The sequence below is a fragment of the Camelina sativa genome, chromosome 12 (genome assembly GCF_000633955.1).
Source record: "Camelina sativa cultivar DH55 chromosome 12, Cs, whole genome shotgun sequence".
NCBI classification, from domain to species: Eukaryota; Viridiplantae; Streptophyta; class Magnoliopsida; order Brassicales; family Brassicaceae; genus Camelina; species Camelina sativa.
The window spans coordinates 9,115,933-9,130,190 of NC_025696.1; the positions used below are offsets into that span (position 1 = coordinate 9,115,933).

Sequence of the window (14,258 nt, forward strand, 5' to 3'; positions counted from 1 at the left end):
TGGAAGTAATATAAAAACAAAATCGTAAAAAAGACATAAAATGCCATGGACGACCGAATGAATGCCACGTGTCAATTAATGTAACTTTGCACTTTCCACATCAGACAAACACACCTGTTTACCCTAAAACCTCACTCCAAAGCTCTCTCTTCATCTTCCTTCTCTTAACAATTAAGACAAATCTCATCGGCTTAAGACTAATCACTATGTACGGACGTGATCCTTGGGGTGGTCCTCTAGAGATCAATGCGGCGGACTCCGTCATCGACGAAGATCGTCGTAGTCGAAACCTACAAGACCTCGACCGTGCGGCTCTGTCACGGCCTCTTGACGAAACACAACAGAGCTGGCTACTCGGACCGAAGGTGCTCAAGAAGAAGAAGTACGTCGATCTCGGATGTATCTTAGTCAGCCGCAAGATCTTTCTCTGGACTCTTGGAATCATTGTAGTAACCGCGTTTATCTCTGGATTCATAACTCTGATCGCTAAAACTGTGCCACGCCACACACACAAGCCACCATCACCGGATAATTACACACTCGCTCTCAACGAAGCTCTCATGTTCTTCAATGCTCAACAATGTAAGCACTAAAAACTTTGAACCTTTTTCTTACTAAATCTGTCTTGCAACATCGAATCACATGGAAGAGCTTTTTGTAGGATTTGATCATTGTTGTCTCAGTTTGATATCTTATGTGGTGATGATGTTTTTGTAGCTGGGAAACTTCCAAAGGGAAATATTTATAACGTATCATGGAAGGGTGATTCTTGTCTTCAAGATGGGAAGGGAGATCAAGGACAATGCTACAAAGATTTGGTAGGAGGCTACTATGATGCTGGAGATACTATCAAATTCAACTTCCCCATGTCTTATGCTATGACCATGTTGAGCTGGAGTGTAATTGAATACAGTGCAAAGTATGAAGCTGCTGGCGAGCTCAACCATGTTAAAGAACTCATCAAATGGGGAACTGACTACTTTCTCAAAACCTTTAATAGTAGTGCTGATACAATCAATGTTATGGTGGAACAGGTGAAAAAACATAGTTTTTTTTAGCCCACTTGTAAATCATACTAGTGTGTTTAAAACGTTTTTTTTTCTTTCACAGGTCGGATTAGGGAGTGGAGGAAATAATAAGCATAATGACCATTACTGCTGGATGCGTCCTGAGGACATTGATTATAAAAGGACTGTATCTCAATGCTACAGTGGCTGCTCTGATCTTGCTGCAGAGATGGCAGCTGCTCTGGCCTCTGCGTCCATTGTATTCAAAGACAACAGATTATATTCGAAAAAGCTTGTTCACGGTGCTAAGACGCTCTATAAGTTTGCAACTTTTAGCAATGGTAGATACAGTACACCTGATAAAGACTCTAGCAAATTTTATAACTCTACCCTGTTTTGGGATGAGCGTATATGGGGTGGGGCTTGGTTGTATTATGCTACTGGAAATATAACCTATCTTAGTGACGTTACCACTCGCGCTATTGCTGAGAGTGCTGGTGCCTTCGGGAATAGCTCTTATTATGGTGTATTTAGCTGGGACAACAAGCTCCCAGGGGCTCAGGTTAGTTACTACTCTTTGACACATTCTTAGTTCTGTTTTTGGAGTTGTTATAGCCAATGGCTTAGTTTCTGTATTTATATGCTTTGTTTTTAAGTTGCTGTTAACCCGGATGAGGCTGTTTCTGAGCCCTGGATATCCCTACGAAGAAATTTTAAGCGCATTTCATAACCAAACAGGCAGAGTTATGTGCTCTTATTTACCTGATTTCAACAAATTTAAGAGAACAAAGGGTGAGTTGTCTGCTTTTTCTTTTACCTTAAACTTTATGAGAAATGTTGAAAAAAATAATTGTAACGTTACTATATCATCTCTACAGGAGGTTTGATCCAGTTGAACCATGGAGATCCACAGCCTCTACAGTATGCTGCAAATGCAGCTTTCTTAGCGGCGCTATACAGTGATTATCTAGAGGCTGCTGATACTCCTGGATGGTACTGTGGTCCTTACTTCTATACTAATGAATACCTACGCAACTTTTCAAGATCTCAGGTATGCATGCCTCACAAAATGAAGGAAAACAAACAAGTTTGTAAGGATCTTTATCTAATGGAACTTTGTATTTTTTGTTTTTGTTTTTGGTAGATTGATTACATTCTTGGTAAAAACCCTCGGAAGATGAGTTATGTTGTGGGTTTTGGCCAACGGTACCCGAAACAGGTGCATCACAGAGGAGCTTCAATTCCACGGAACATGAAAGAAAGCTGCACAGGAGGATATAAATGGAAAAATAGCAAAAAAGATAATCCAAACATTATCAAAGGAGCAATGGTTGCTGGACCAGACAAGCAGGATGGGTTCCACGACGTTCGTACAAACTACAACTACACAGAGCCGACACTAGCGGGCAATGCGGGTCTAGTGGCCGCTTTGGTGGCTTTATCCGGAAAAGAAGCGGTTTGGGGTATTGACAAAAACACTATGTTCTCTGCCGTACCTCCATTGTTCCCAGCCACACCGCCGCCCCCAGCACCTTGGACACCTTAAAGAAATCAAAATTATTGAATGTAATAAGTCATCTCTTTTTGCCTGAATAAAAGTAGTTCCAAGTCCTAAAAAAGTAGTTTTCTTTAGCTTATTACATAAAATATGGTCTGATGAGAAACCAAACATTAATTGTTTTTCTGTGTTTTGTGAGGTATACAGTGTAGATTCTTTGTTTTAAAAATTTGTAAGTAGTTGGCGTGATATAGAAGAAAGGTTTTTGTGCTTTATTGAAGAGATAACCCACATAATGCTCCTTCTCTCTATTCTTTTCCCTCAACTTCTTCCATTTTTATTCTCTGCTTTAAATAATAAAAAAATATAATGAAGAGTTTGTCTCCATCTTGAGGTGCAGAAATGGCAGAAGCAGAGTCTCGTTCTCTTGAATATACACCAACATGGGTCGTTGCGTTTATTTGTTTCATCATCGTTCTCTTATCTCTTCTCGCCGAACGTGGTCTTCATCATCTTGGAAAGGTATGGTATCACTGTCTCTGTCGGTAAAAATCTTGAGTTTTAAGCTCTCTTCTTCTTCTTTGAAGCTCTCTTGAGTTTCTTTTTGTCTTAGTGTCTGAAGCGTAGGCAACAAGATGCCTTGTTCGAAGCCTTGCAGAAACTCAAAGAAGGTAACTACTTCTTCCTTCAATTTCCTCTTCATACATGAGTCGGTTTATTTGATTACACCTGAGACACCTAACTATATTGATGTCCTGACGCAGAACTGATGCTCCTTGGGTTTATCTCCCTAATGTTAACGGTATCTCAAGCTGCAATTCAGCATATATGTGCCCCAGAGGCTCTTGTAAGCAACATGTTCCCCTGTAAGAAGCCATTGGAGAAGCATCATGCTCCTCAATCCTCTCATACGGCCATTATCAATGCACGACATCTCCTTTCAACAGGAGAAGGCTCGAACCAATGTGCTGCCAAGGCAATTTATCTTTTCTCTTCTGCTCATTTCCCTTCTCTTACTGGATCCATTTCTATTAACCATTGATCTCTTGCTTTGGTTGCAGGGGAAGGTTCCGTTAGTATCCGTGGAAGCGTTGCATCAACTCCATATCTTCATCTTCGTGCTAGCGGTTTTTCATGTCATCTTCTGCGCCTCAACCATGGTTCTTGGAGGAGCCAGGGTAACTTAATTTCATAGTTTTTATCACAACTTACAAAACAGTATTGCCTTCAAAAGCTGTCTTCGAGTAGTTCATTGATTTGAAATTATATGTAGATAAAACAATGGAAGCATTGGGAGAATTGGTTCAAGAAGCATCCCTCTCAAAAAGGTAAGATTCCACAATAATAGATTCTTGTTCCAGGAGAATTAACAATTGCTTTGCACCTTAAAACACACAAAGTACATAACATAGTGTCGCAGGCTCTGCAAGGCGTGATCATAGTCATGGTCATGCTCATGCTCATCCTAACGCTCATGCCATTCACGAGTTATTCAATGCAAATCACGAGTTCTTCGAGATGCATGCTGGAGGATTTTGGAGAAGATCTGTTGTCATCAGCTGGCTGGTGAGCTATGGAGATATACTACTAGCAAATGTGTTACACATACATTAGATTATCTACTTATAAGTATCTTAATTTGAGTTCTGATGCGATTAGCCAATTTGTACTGTTCTTGCAGAGATCATTCTTCAAGCAGTTTTATGGTTCTGTCACCAAATCAGAATATATAGCTCTGCGACAAGCATTCATTATGGTAGTGTCTTGTTCTAACATCTTATATAGGTTGACCAAGTCTCTTATGTAACAATAATGTATATTCTCTTACCTTGGCAGAGGCATTGCCGTACAAACCCGTCATTTGATTTTCATAACTACATGCTAAGAACACTGGAGATAGATTTTAAGAAAGTTGTGAGCATAAGGTAAAATAATCAATCAGCTTTCTAGCTAGACAGACACACCAATTGATAGCTGAATCAGTTTTGTCTGACACCTATTTTGTTGATGTGATCACAAAAATGTAAAGTTGGTATCTCTGGCTCTTTGTGGTCGTCTTTTTGCTGCTGAATGTAGGAGGATGGAACACCTACTTCTGGTTGTCTTTCTTGCCTCTGATTGTAAGTTCTAATAATTGGGGACTTTTTGTTACTTTTTTTTAATCTTTTTGAATGGTTATATATAAGTGTTTTAAAAAATGCAGCTGTTACTAATGGTGGGTGCCAAATTGGAGTACATAATAAGTAGCTTAGCTCTGGATGTTTCCGAGAAGCGAAGCCGCGCAGAAGAAGCAGTGATCACACCTTCTGATGAACTCTTTTGGTTCCATAGGCCAGGAATAGTTCTCCAACTCATCCACTTCATTCTCTTTCAGAATTCATTTGAGATTGCTTTCTTCTTCTGGATTTTGGTACTTCTCTTTCAACCCTGATCAGCTACACTAGCTTCTTCAATTTTATGAACAATCACATTCTTATTTACGATTTCTCAATCGTTATCATCAGTTTACATACGGAATACATTCATGTATCATGGAGAAACTAGGCTTCCTTATTCCAAGGCTCGTCATGGGGTAATAATATGTACTCTTTAAGTCTAATTAGCAAAGCTTGAAAGGTTTACTATTTGGTTTGATCTAATGGACTCTTTGTTTCATTCAGAGTGTTAGTCCAAGTGCTTTGCAGTTACAGCACGTTACCACTATATGCCCTTGTGACACAGGTAAGTTCATATGACCCACATGCCTAGCTATATATATCCCAAAATTAACAAAGTTTGAATCAATTTTTATTTGTTCTTTGGTTTGATTATAAAAAGATGGGTAGCAAATTCAAGAAAGGGATATTCGACAATTTAGTACAGTCCACACTGGAAGGATGGTTAGAAGATTCGAGGAACAGAGGTGAATCCACGAGCGAGGCTCATAGGATAGAGATGCAACCTACCACTCCTGAATCGTTTAATGTTCAAGTTATGGAAAGTGAAAACCCATAATTAAGTTTCAATCTGTGTCTCTTAATCCAAGTATAAGTCCAATAAGATCCCTTTAATTCGTTAATTCCACTTTAATTTGTTATACCGACCCGCCAAATGTTTCTTTCTACTTTTGAGGCTACTACAAGTCTATATTATATCTCTCTTTAGTTGACTTGATTGATGCTGTTAGCGGATAGGCCACACTGAACTGCTTTATTTTTCAGACTGACAATATACAATGATTAATCGGGGCCTAGACGATTTTTAGGCGGTTTAGGCATTTACAACATAAAACATTATATATATAATTAGTACAAATATATGTTAGAAAAATAAAAAATTTATAAATTATAAACAAAAGTAAGAAAAATACATTTATTTAAGTTATATTAATAACATATAAATATTTATAATTACATATACAGATATAAAATTTAATAATTTAAATATATGTTTTTAAAAATTAAAAATAAATATTAAAATTAAATTAATATAATTTTAAGCGGTTTAGGCGGTTATCTAGGCGCCTGCTGAGCGCCTAGTGCCTAGACGGCCGCCTAGACCGCTTTCTTGAACACTAATATAAACTATAAAAAAAGCATTCAAATTATTGAAATTGTTTTTAACTGATTGATTTCTAATAAGGGAAAAATCACTTGGTTTTATTTATTTTCATAACCGTATCCTATTTTATGTGACCTAGAAAAATTCAATTGCAAGTTTTTCAAATAAGGAGAGAAACCTTATGGGTCAAAAGAGTCTAAAAATTAAATTGAAGAATCAGAATTAGACTAAAATAGTGATTAATATAATCCTAGAAGTAAATAAACAGAAAAGGACATTCACATGATTCAACTTCCACCAAGATCCACAACGTTCCTCTCTCGTCTTTATCTTTCCCCTTCCTCTTTTTTTTTTTTCTTCAATTAAAGGAAAGAAAGATAAAGCAAAAAGCTTTCTCAAAATGTTGTCTTTCAATAAAAATTTATAAGTAAAAAAGAAAAGGAATAAAAAAGTGCAGTGCAGGCCCACTCTGTCGTTGACTAATCTGGATTTAGTGGTCACACACACACACACTTGCTTTCAAACTCTGAACGGCAACGACCAGAATTAAAGAGTTTTGTCATGATGCGTCGTCGTCGTCGTCGTCTCGAGCACCAAAGCATGGTTGTGGTCTCCTTCGTACGTCACGATAAGCATCATCGCATCGTCCAGTGCACGCTCCACATGCTTACGCGCCGGACACCCTCTTACACTGCTGCACTTGTAATATCCCCTGTGATAATATCATCAATTCACCACCGAGTCCATCAGCCGTTTTAATTAATAATCACGAGTCAACTCAAACTTGGCTTTGTATTTAATTTTAAAAAAATGTTTCTAGGAAACAACAAGTCAAAAAGAGCGTGAAACTGAACCCACTACTACTACTAGACGACACGTTTGGTACAACCAATATAGAAAAAATATACATACATTTCATTTTTTTTTTATCTGGCAATAATATTGACAAAACACAAGTTGCGTAGTTTTCTAATCAAATCCTATAGAGATTGTGTATGTTGAATGAAGTGATGTTACTATATGTGAACTGTGAAGTAGATCGATCATAACAAAAAATGAATAAGGACTACTAACCGAGGATGAGGAGAGCCTTTGATAGGTTTCTGACCATACTTTCTCCATGAGAACTCGTCGGATGGTATGTCAGCCATTTTGCTGCTTACTGCTGGAACTCTAATCACTCTTTTGACTCTTGATTTCCTAATTTTTTTAACACCATTAAAATAAAGCTTCAACCTTTAGATTTAGATCTGTACTAATAATTAATAAAGTCTTAATCTTTAGATTTGGGATCGAACCTTTTCTTGGAGCAATGACAACGGCTGGAGGGAGATGAGTTACATCTTCGCTTCAACGAAGCTGAAGCTGATAAAGGTGGTTTACCTCTTGAACCAGAGAGATGAGATGGGTTAGTGAACTCGAATCCTGATGACATATGTGTACTCTCTGTTTCACACCTATGGCTATGTGAAGACATGAACGAGTTGGTCGCTGCTGAGACAGGTTGTGACGGAGCGAAGTTTATCGTCGACGGTGGTGGTGGTATCGGAGGAGACGAAGAAGACGAACCGTTCTTTGTTTGATTCTGATTGTTGTTGCTGTGAGATAGAGGAGGACGTCGATGAATCGGAGTAGGACAGTACACTCTAAACGCAGATCCACCGCCGTGATATTGCTCTGTTTTCTGTTTCGCAAACACGGCGGTTATCTCTGGCTTCTTCTCCTCCTCCTCCTCCGCTTCTTTCTCCACCGTCGTTTGCTTAATAAACGGCGTCTGCATCGTCGTGGTGGTGGTGGTGGTGGTGGGGGCTCGTCTGAATCTAGCGTGTCCGGTTCTAGATCTACCGAGAAGAGAAATCATCTTCTTGAAGCTGTTAACCGCCACGTCAGTCACCGCCGTTATCTCCTCCGTCTGATGGTTTTGACCGATGAGTTTGAGAAACTCCTCGACGCCGTGAATCCCAGCGGAAGCAGCTTCTCTTAGAGCTGTGTCTTCTTCCAATTTAGCCGAGATTGAAGGGAAACCGTCTCCTTTACCTCCGGCTGCGCCGTAACTGCTGCTACTGCTCATCATCAGCTCCACCGCCATATATTAAAAAATCAAAGACAACGTAACAAACCACTTTTTTATACTCGTTTTTTTTTTAAAAAAAAAGGTCAAAGGAGTTTTTAAATAGAGACACAGATTCAAACAACAGTTTCCTTGTAAGTTGTGTTTGGTTTAAAGAAGATGATGATGATGAAGAAGATTGAAGAGAGTGAAAGAGAGGAGAGAGTCAACCATATGCGTTTTCTTTCTCTTTCTATCTCTATCTTTTTGTAGGGGGGTGTAGTGCATCAGTCAAATAGACTACCAATCATAAAGCTACACGTGTGAGAATTTTGTCAAGCATTTTGACACTCTCAACGTCAATTATTTTAAATTGGAAACCAGTGGAGCTCCAATTACTTGAATTATTCGGGAACAAAAAAAAATCTAGATATTTTTTATTATTAATTTTGAGTCTAATTATAGGGATAGTACAATTACAATATACTACTATATTTACATGAAATAGTCAGATTCAACTCTGATTATAAAGGAGGATTTAAACAAAAAAGTGAAAAACAAAAGGAGACTTTTGTTGTGCCCTGGTAATTTAAATTTAAATGATGAACCATTTGAATTTAAAGTAATTTTTGCACAAATCATGTCTTTTCTTTTTTTTGTTTTACTTTAATTATGGAGTTTGGCAAATATTATTTTGCTTTTCTATTTTTAATAAAGTCATTAGACAAAAAAAAGAATTAAAAAAATGATTGTCTCGCTATAGTAATTCAAAACTACACAAAATTGATTATAGTTTAGTATTCAATTTAATAAGTAGATGTATTTAAGTATAATAATAGTACATGCATCACATGTATAATGAAGTTGAGTGTGTTGTTTCAGTGTTAGTTTAATATATGTATGTTTATATATCACATGTATAATTTTCTTATCTTAATTATGGATCAAGTTTATTTTGTTTTATGGTTTTAGTTTGATATATTAATAAATTGACAATTCATAGTATTAACTACACCACATATTCTTTATGATTATTCTCTATGATTCTGGTTCGGTCACTACAACAGAACTTATCAATTGGGTTTAGAACAACTCGCTGACGGAAAACATCAATTATAGTGCAAAAGCACTCCAAACAACAGCATAACAAACATTATTCTATTTTTTTTAGTGTTTTGTAAACAGTATTGCACTATATTTACAAAACACTAAAAAAATAATTATTTTATTTGTATTTTTGATTTAGATATATATCTAACCTATTGTTTATCCATTGAAAGCCATATATATCATCAATATTTTTAAAACTATTTTATTACAATTAATAATGTGAACTATTAACTATTAACTATATTTGATATAATATAAAATAAATAATTTAGACAAAATTTTAAAATAAATACCAAATTTATTAAGTTGAATAATTCATATCAAGGTTTACTAAACTAGTGGAAACATAATATTACAAAATTAAAACAAAAACAAAACATTAATGTTTATTAAAAATATTTAATCTTAAATTTTATAATAAAATAATCAAAATTTTTGTTTTTAGTGTTGTGGTTGGAGATGGAAAAAATTTTGGGACACCAAAACACTAAATTTGGTGTCAAAATTTGGTGTTTTGTTGAAAATTTGTTAGAAATGCCCATTACTCCTTTTCAAAAATAATTTTTTGAAAATTTTAGTTTTACCCTCTTTTACACAATTTTAATTTTTAAAATTTTTATTTCAGGTTTGGGTTTTCTATTTTATATTTAGGGTATACTTTTTTGGAGATAGGATTTAATATTTGGAATTTAAGGTTTAGAATTAAGTCATTTATATATTAAAAAGGGGTATTTTGGAAAGTGAAATAGAAAAATATGTATTTTTTGAAAAATATGTTTTATGGTTAGAGTTGCTCTTAGTGGAGGAGAGCGACTGAGTTGGGTAGAAGAAAACCGTGAAAAAATATGTTATGCTAAAAAATGATGAATGTTCGCATGGGCCTTACTCCTTAGTCTCGTTATAATTTAGGCCCAATTTTTGGTTTTTTATAGCACACAAAATAAAAACTTTGAACCCCACTTGCATAATTGCAAAGAAAAAAAACCAAATCAAAAATTATGTTTATATTAATCATTCACTTCTTGTAACTCCAAACCTAATCTTTTTTAGTTTTTTTTGTCTTGTTTATATGTATAGCATTCAAATCTAGGCATCATTAAAGCCTTTGAAAGTGGTTTGTTTTTAAATCAACGTTTCTTTTGTCTCTCTTTAGTCTTTTATCTTTATTTTTTTTGGGCAAACATTCACAACACCATCCAAGCAAATATTTAGAAAACTAATGTTCATAAAAGCTTCTTTTCTGATTTTAACCAACAAACAAATAAGAGTATATAGAGTCCAAAAAACACTCTTACAACCATTATACATAAGAGTCCAAAAGAAAAAGATAATAGTTGGAGTGTTGGACAAAAAAAAGGAAAAAAAAAGCGGCGCGCTGCGTTAATAATAAGGAAGGAGCCGGGGTGTGGTGAGGTGGAGAGAAGAAGAAGAAGATAAGCATAAAAAACCCGAAAGAGCCAAGTCAGCAGGAGCAAAGTCATAGCGGTTGGGCGTTGAGAGAGACGGACCCGCCTCTTTTGAGTCTTTGTGGTATAAACTATAAAGCGCCTCCTCCTTCAAGAATATGCTCTCTTCTCCTCCTTCTCTCTTATTTATTCCTTTTTCATCTCTTCTTCTTTCCTCCTTTCTTAAAATACAGTAGCAGTACTAGTATTTTATTTACATTCTTCTACCTTCCTTGTCAGATCCCAAGTATCTTACTTTCCTAATTCTTCAACCAACGAAAACGATCATCATGGAGTTTATGTTTTTCCTTGAGATGCTTCTCACGGCTCTTCTTGCTTTCTTGTGTTCTTTCCTTCTTGCCAATCTCTTCTCTTCTGCTAACGATCCGAGTTCCAAGAAGCCTGAGATCATCGGTGTCGGTGATGAGTTTGTTACAGAGGAGGTTCCTTCTGTTAAGAAGATGGATGCTCGAGTGATGGACAGCGACAGGAATCTATCAGTTGTTGCTGATGAGAATGTGGAGCTTGTTGATCGCTTTGTTAACGGAGCTGATGGAGTTGGTGAAGTCGAGGAAGCGACTACGGGAAACGCTGAATCCCGTAAAGACCGCGAAGAGGAACTGGTGATTTTTACGGCGGAAACTGAGTCCACGGCGGTTGTCTCGCCGGAAAATAATGCGATCGTCGAGGAGATGATGATCAGTCGTGGAGTTCAGGTAGAAAAGAGCGACTCGGCGGAAGGAATCGTTACTGAACGCGAAGATTCGATGGTTCGAACCGCGGGAGCTGATGGTTCGGTCTCGCCGGAAAACGTGGTAGCGGAGGAGGAGACTGTGCTTGAAGGAGAAGAGGATCGAAGCGAATCGACAAAAATAGGAAGAAGTGGTTGCGTAGAAAACGAAGAAAGTAGAGGAGATGTCGTAGTCGCTGAAGTTGAGGATGAGGTTAGGGTTGAAGAGACTAATACGGTGGCAGAGACAGAGATTGATACTGAAGGAGCTGACGAAGAGAAAGAGGAATTGAGTATTGAAGATGATGATGATGATTGGGAAGGAATTGAGAGGAGTGAACTGGAGAAATCCTTTGCGGCTGTTGCAAATCTTTTGGAAGAATCCGGGAAATCAGAAGATATTGGTGCTGAGTCCAAGATGGACTTGTACGGACTTCACAAGATAGCCACTGAAGGGCCATGCCGAGAGGCACAACCTATGGCCGTCATGGTCTTTGCTCGTGCCAAATGGTATCATACTTTTTCCATTGTTCTGAATCGTTTTCTATGCAACTCAGCTTGGTAACTGATGATTTGAACGTCATAAAAGAGAGAACTTTGTGAGTGTAAAGATTGATATTGTTTAGTGGTTAGGGATAAAATTCTGTATTGTAGAGTTTTGCAGGTTCATATTTCCATAGATTCCGTATACTAGAGACTAGAAAGGATAATGCTTTGAAAGGTACCTGATCATCTAATTAAGGACAGATTCAGCAGCAATTGTCTGAGCCATTGGTGTATAGCTTGGTTGCTTTATGGCAGTGTTAAATCAGCTTCTATGTGGAGTAACAAATAGTGCTTTACTTTGTGCCAGGAATGCTTGGCAAAAACTTGGAAACATGAGTCAAGAAGATGCGATGGAGCAGTATCTTGCACTTGTCTCAAAGGAGGTCCCTGGTTTGATGACTGGTCATACTGTGAGTTGTTTAATCTTGAGTGTTTAGAAATTGTCTGGATATCTTTTAAATGGCTTTTGTGATTTGATAAGCTTTGACTTGATCTCTCTCAACAGGTAGGGAAGATGTCAGAAACTGAAACCTCTGTTTGCTTACCTCCTAATTCAGGGTCATTAGAAGATCCGACCAACTTAGACACAACTGCTGTTGATGAATCCAGCAAAATGGTATTCCCCTCAGTGTCAGCGATTCCCTAATATATTTTCTTTTGCTAACTGCAACTGCAAGCTAACCCGTCTTAATTACAAATAGTTTCAGGGGAAAGGTGAAACCAGTGGTTAAGTTAAGCAGGCGAGGCTTGAAGGAGGGAGGGTCTTTGGGAAACAAAGGCAAATCTATTCTTTTGCATATAAGTATTTTTAGGTGCAACTTGGGGGTTGTGGAGAGTGTATGCATAATACATTATCCTCACCCAATGGTTTAGGCTTTTCATTCGATCCTTTCGGTTGAAGGAGTTGAAAGAAACAAAAGCACTCAAGTATTTTATATATACGTATATATATGTGCGCAAGGATTGGTTGATTTCTAGTGCATTGATAATGCTAAGACCTATGATTTATGAATCAAGCAAAGGTTGTTGTTCTATACTCCTAGTACTTGCCATTGGTTTGATATTACGCACCAGACTACCGAATTCATAAATCATTGGTCCTAGCATCAATACTCCTTTCAAGATAAGCAAAGCTTTCTTACTTACAAGAGAGAGAGAGAGAGAGAGAGAGAGTTGAGATAAGTCCATGTGAAGTCTTTCTCACAGCTAGCGTCTCTAATTATGGTACCTTGTTGTGTGCGTTTGGACCAATTAACAACTTCACAAGACGACCAAAAAAACACACCACTGATGGAACCATAGCAGGGTATTGGAGTAAAACACAGAACCTCGTGTGTTTCCATTACATTTACAGGCTTACAGCTCTTTCCCCTAAGACTAGCACAACATTGTCCAATATATTTCAGTGTAACTTGTAACGATATTTGAAAACTGAAAATTATCCCAAAAGAGTATAGCTTTTCCAAAAAGCAACCAAAGGGTTTACAAGACTAGGAGATGGAAGAATATTCAAAAACAGAAAAGGGCGAATACGCTTTTATTTCATTTTTTAGAAGACAACAACGAACTGAGATGTTGGGAGAAGCATAAAACATGAAACGAGAGAACTATCCAAAGTATGTTTGGTTTGGAATCAAGGAACGATCTTAAAAGCCTTGTACTTATCAATCCAAGAGATAAAAGAGTTGTTGGAGTTCCTAAAACCAAGGAAGCCATGTTCCTTACTTTTGTTCATACTATCAATCATTCCTTCAACTCCAAGTATAACATCAGCAAACCACCACACACCAACCTCGTCAAGCTTCTTCTCCAGCAACTGATTCTCCTTAACCATCTCCTCCCACACTCTCTCTTTCCCTTTCATCATCTCCACCAACCCCAAATTCTTCCCTTCCTCAAATCCATACTCCTCAATCCCAAACTGCTCAGCAAGAATCTTCCACAGATGCTTCCACTTGAAGATGTCAGCATTGTTGCAGTTAAACGCTTCGTTCTTCGCATAATCATCAACCGCCGCCCAAATCTGCTGCTCAGCAATCAAATCAGCGTCCGAAGCCGTCATGAACCCTTCCCAAGCCTTCTTGCTCCCAGGAAACATCAACGGAGACCCTTCATGCTTACAGATGGCAGCATAAACACAAAGAGTCCCAACTATGTTCATCAAACTGTAAGGAGAGAACCCAAAGATCATGTTCGGTCTATGTATCGACCAAGTAACACCTTCCTTCTTCTTGATCTCTTCGAACAGAACATCCTCTTGAGTGTAGTAAAAATTCTGGATCTGCAATCTCGGCATATCCTCTGTAAACGGCGGATCGTGGTGAGGTCCGTC

At 37.5% G+C, this 14,258-nt stretch overlaps 5 protein-coding genes across 7 annotated transcripts in view; 3 read left to right on the forward strand and 2 right to left on the reverse strand.

The window, feature by feature from the left end:
- LOC104731032 (endoglucanase 21-like) lies at positions 148 to 2,761 on the forward strand. The gene is made up of 6 exons (XM_010450285.1): positions 148 to 582; positions 718 to 1,034; positions 1,111 to 1,569; positions 1,664 to 1,799; positions 1,886 to 2,058; positions 2,152 to 2,761. The coding sequence occupies exons 1-6, from the start codon at positions 207 to 209 to the stop codon at positions 2,551 to 2,553; spliced, it is 1,863 nt and encodes a 620-aa protein (XP_010448587.1). The 5' UTR covers positions 148 to 206; the 3' UTR covers positions 2,554 to 2,761.
- Positions 2,834 to 5,653, forward strand: LOC104731033 (MLO-like protein 13). The gene is made up of 13 exons (XM_010450286.1): positions 2,834 to 3,027; positions 3,119 to 3,176; positions 3,270 to 3,481; positions 3,567 to 3,683; positions 3,779 to 3,833; positions 3,926 to 4,071; positions 4,187 to 4,261; positions 4,342 to 4,430; positions 4,535 to 4,625; positions 4,709 to 4,915; positions 5,010 to 5,077; positions 5,166 to 5,226; positions 5,323 to 5,653. The coding sequence occupies exons 1-13, from the start codon at positions 2,908 to 2,910 to the stop codon at positions 5,497 to 5,499; spliced, it is 1,476 nt and encodes a 491-aa protein (XP_010448588.1). The 5' UTR covers positions 2,834 to 2,907; the 3' UTR covers positions 5,500 to 5,653.
- LOC104731034 (probable WRKY transcription factor 7) lies at positions 6,268 to 8,134 on the reverse strand. The gene is made up of 3 exons (XM_010450287.2): positions 7,344 to 8,134; positions 7,120 to 7,245; positions 6,268 to 6,757 (listed from the first exon to the last, which is right to left on the reverse strand). Exons 1-3 carry the CDS (start codon positions 8,132 to 8,134, stop codon positions 6,592 to 6,594), a joined length of 1,083 nt encoding a protein of 360 aa, XP_010448589.1. The 3' UTR covers positions 6,268 to 6,591.
- LOC104731035 (acyl-CoA-binding domain-containing protein 3-like) lies at positions 10,613 to 12,962 on the forward strand. Of its 2 annotated transcripts, none has more exons than XM_010450290.2 (4): positions 10,613 to 11,890; positions 12,234 to 12,336; positions 12,432 to 12,542; positions 12,634 to 12,962. In XM_010450290.2, the coding sequence occupies exons 1-4, from the start codon at positions 10,941 to 10,943 to the stop codon at positions 12,655 to 12,657; spliced, it is 1,188 nt and encodes a 395-aa protein (XP_010448592.1). In that variant the 5' UTR covers positions 10,613 to 10,940; the 3' UTR covers positions 12,658 to 12,962. The 2 variants fall into 2 exon arrangements, with proteins under 2 accessions (XP_010448592.1, XP_010448591.1); XM_010450289.2 differs by having other exon boundaries at positions 10,614 to 11,890; positions 12,628 to 12,962.
- Positions 13,435 to 14,258, reverse strand: part of LOC104731036 (3-oxo-Delta(4,5)-steroid 5-beta-reductase) — a 4,587-nt gene continuing 3,763 nt past the window's right edge. Inside the window, exon 3 of one of the 2 annotated variants that reach the window (XM_019233299.1) lies at positions 13,435 to 14,214. In XM_019233299.1, the coding sequence (XP_019088844.1) occupies positions 13,560 to 14,214 (655 nt within the window). In that variant the 3' untranslated portion in view covers positions 13,435 to 13,559. 2 annotated transcript variants of the gene reach the window in all.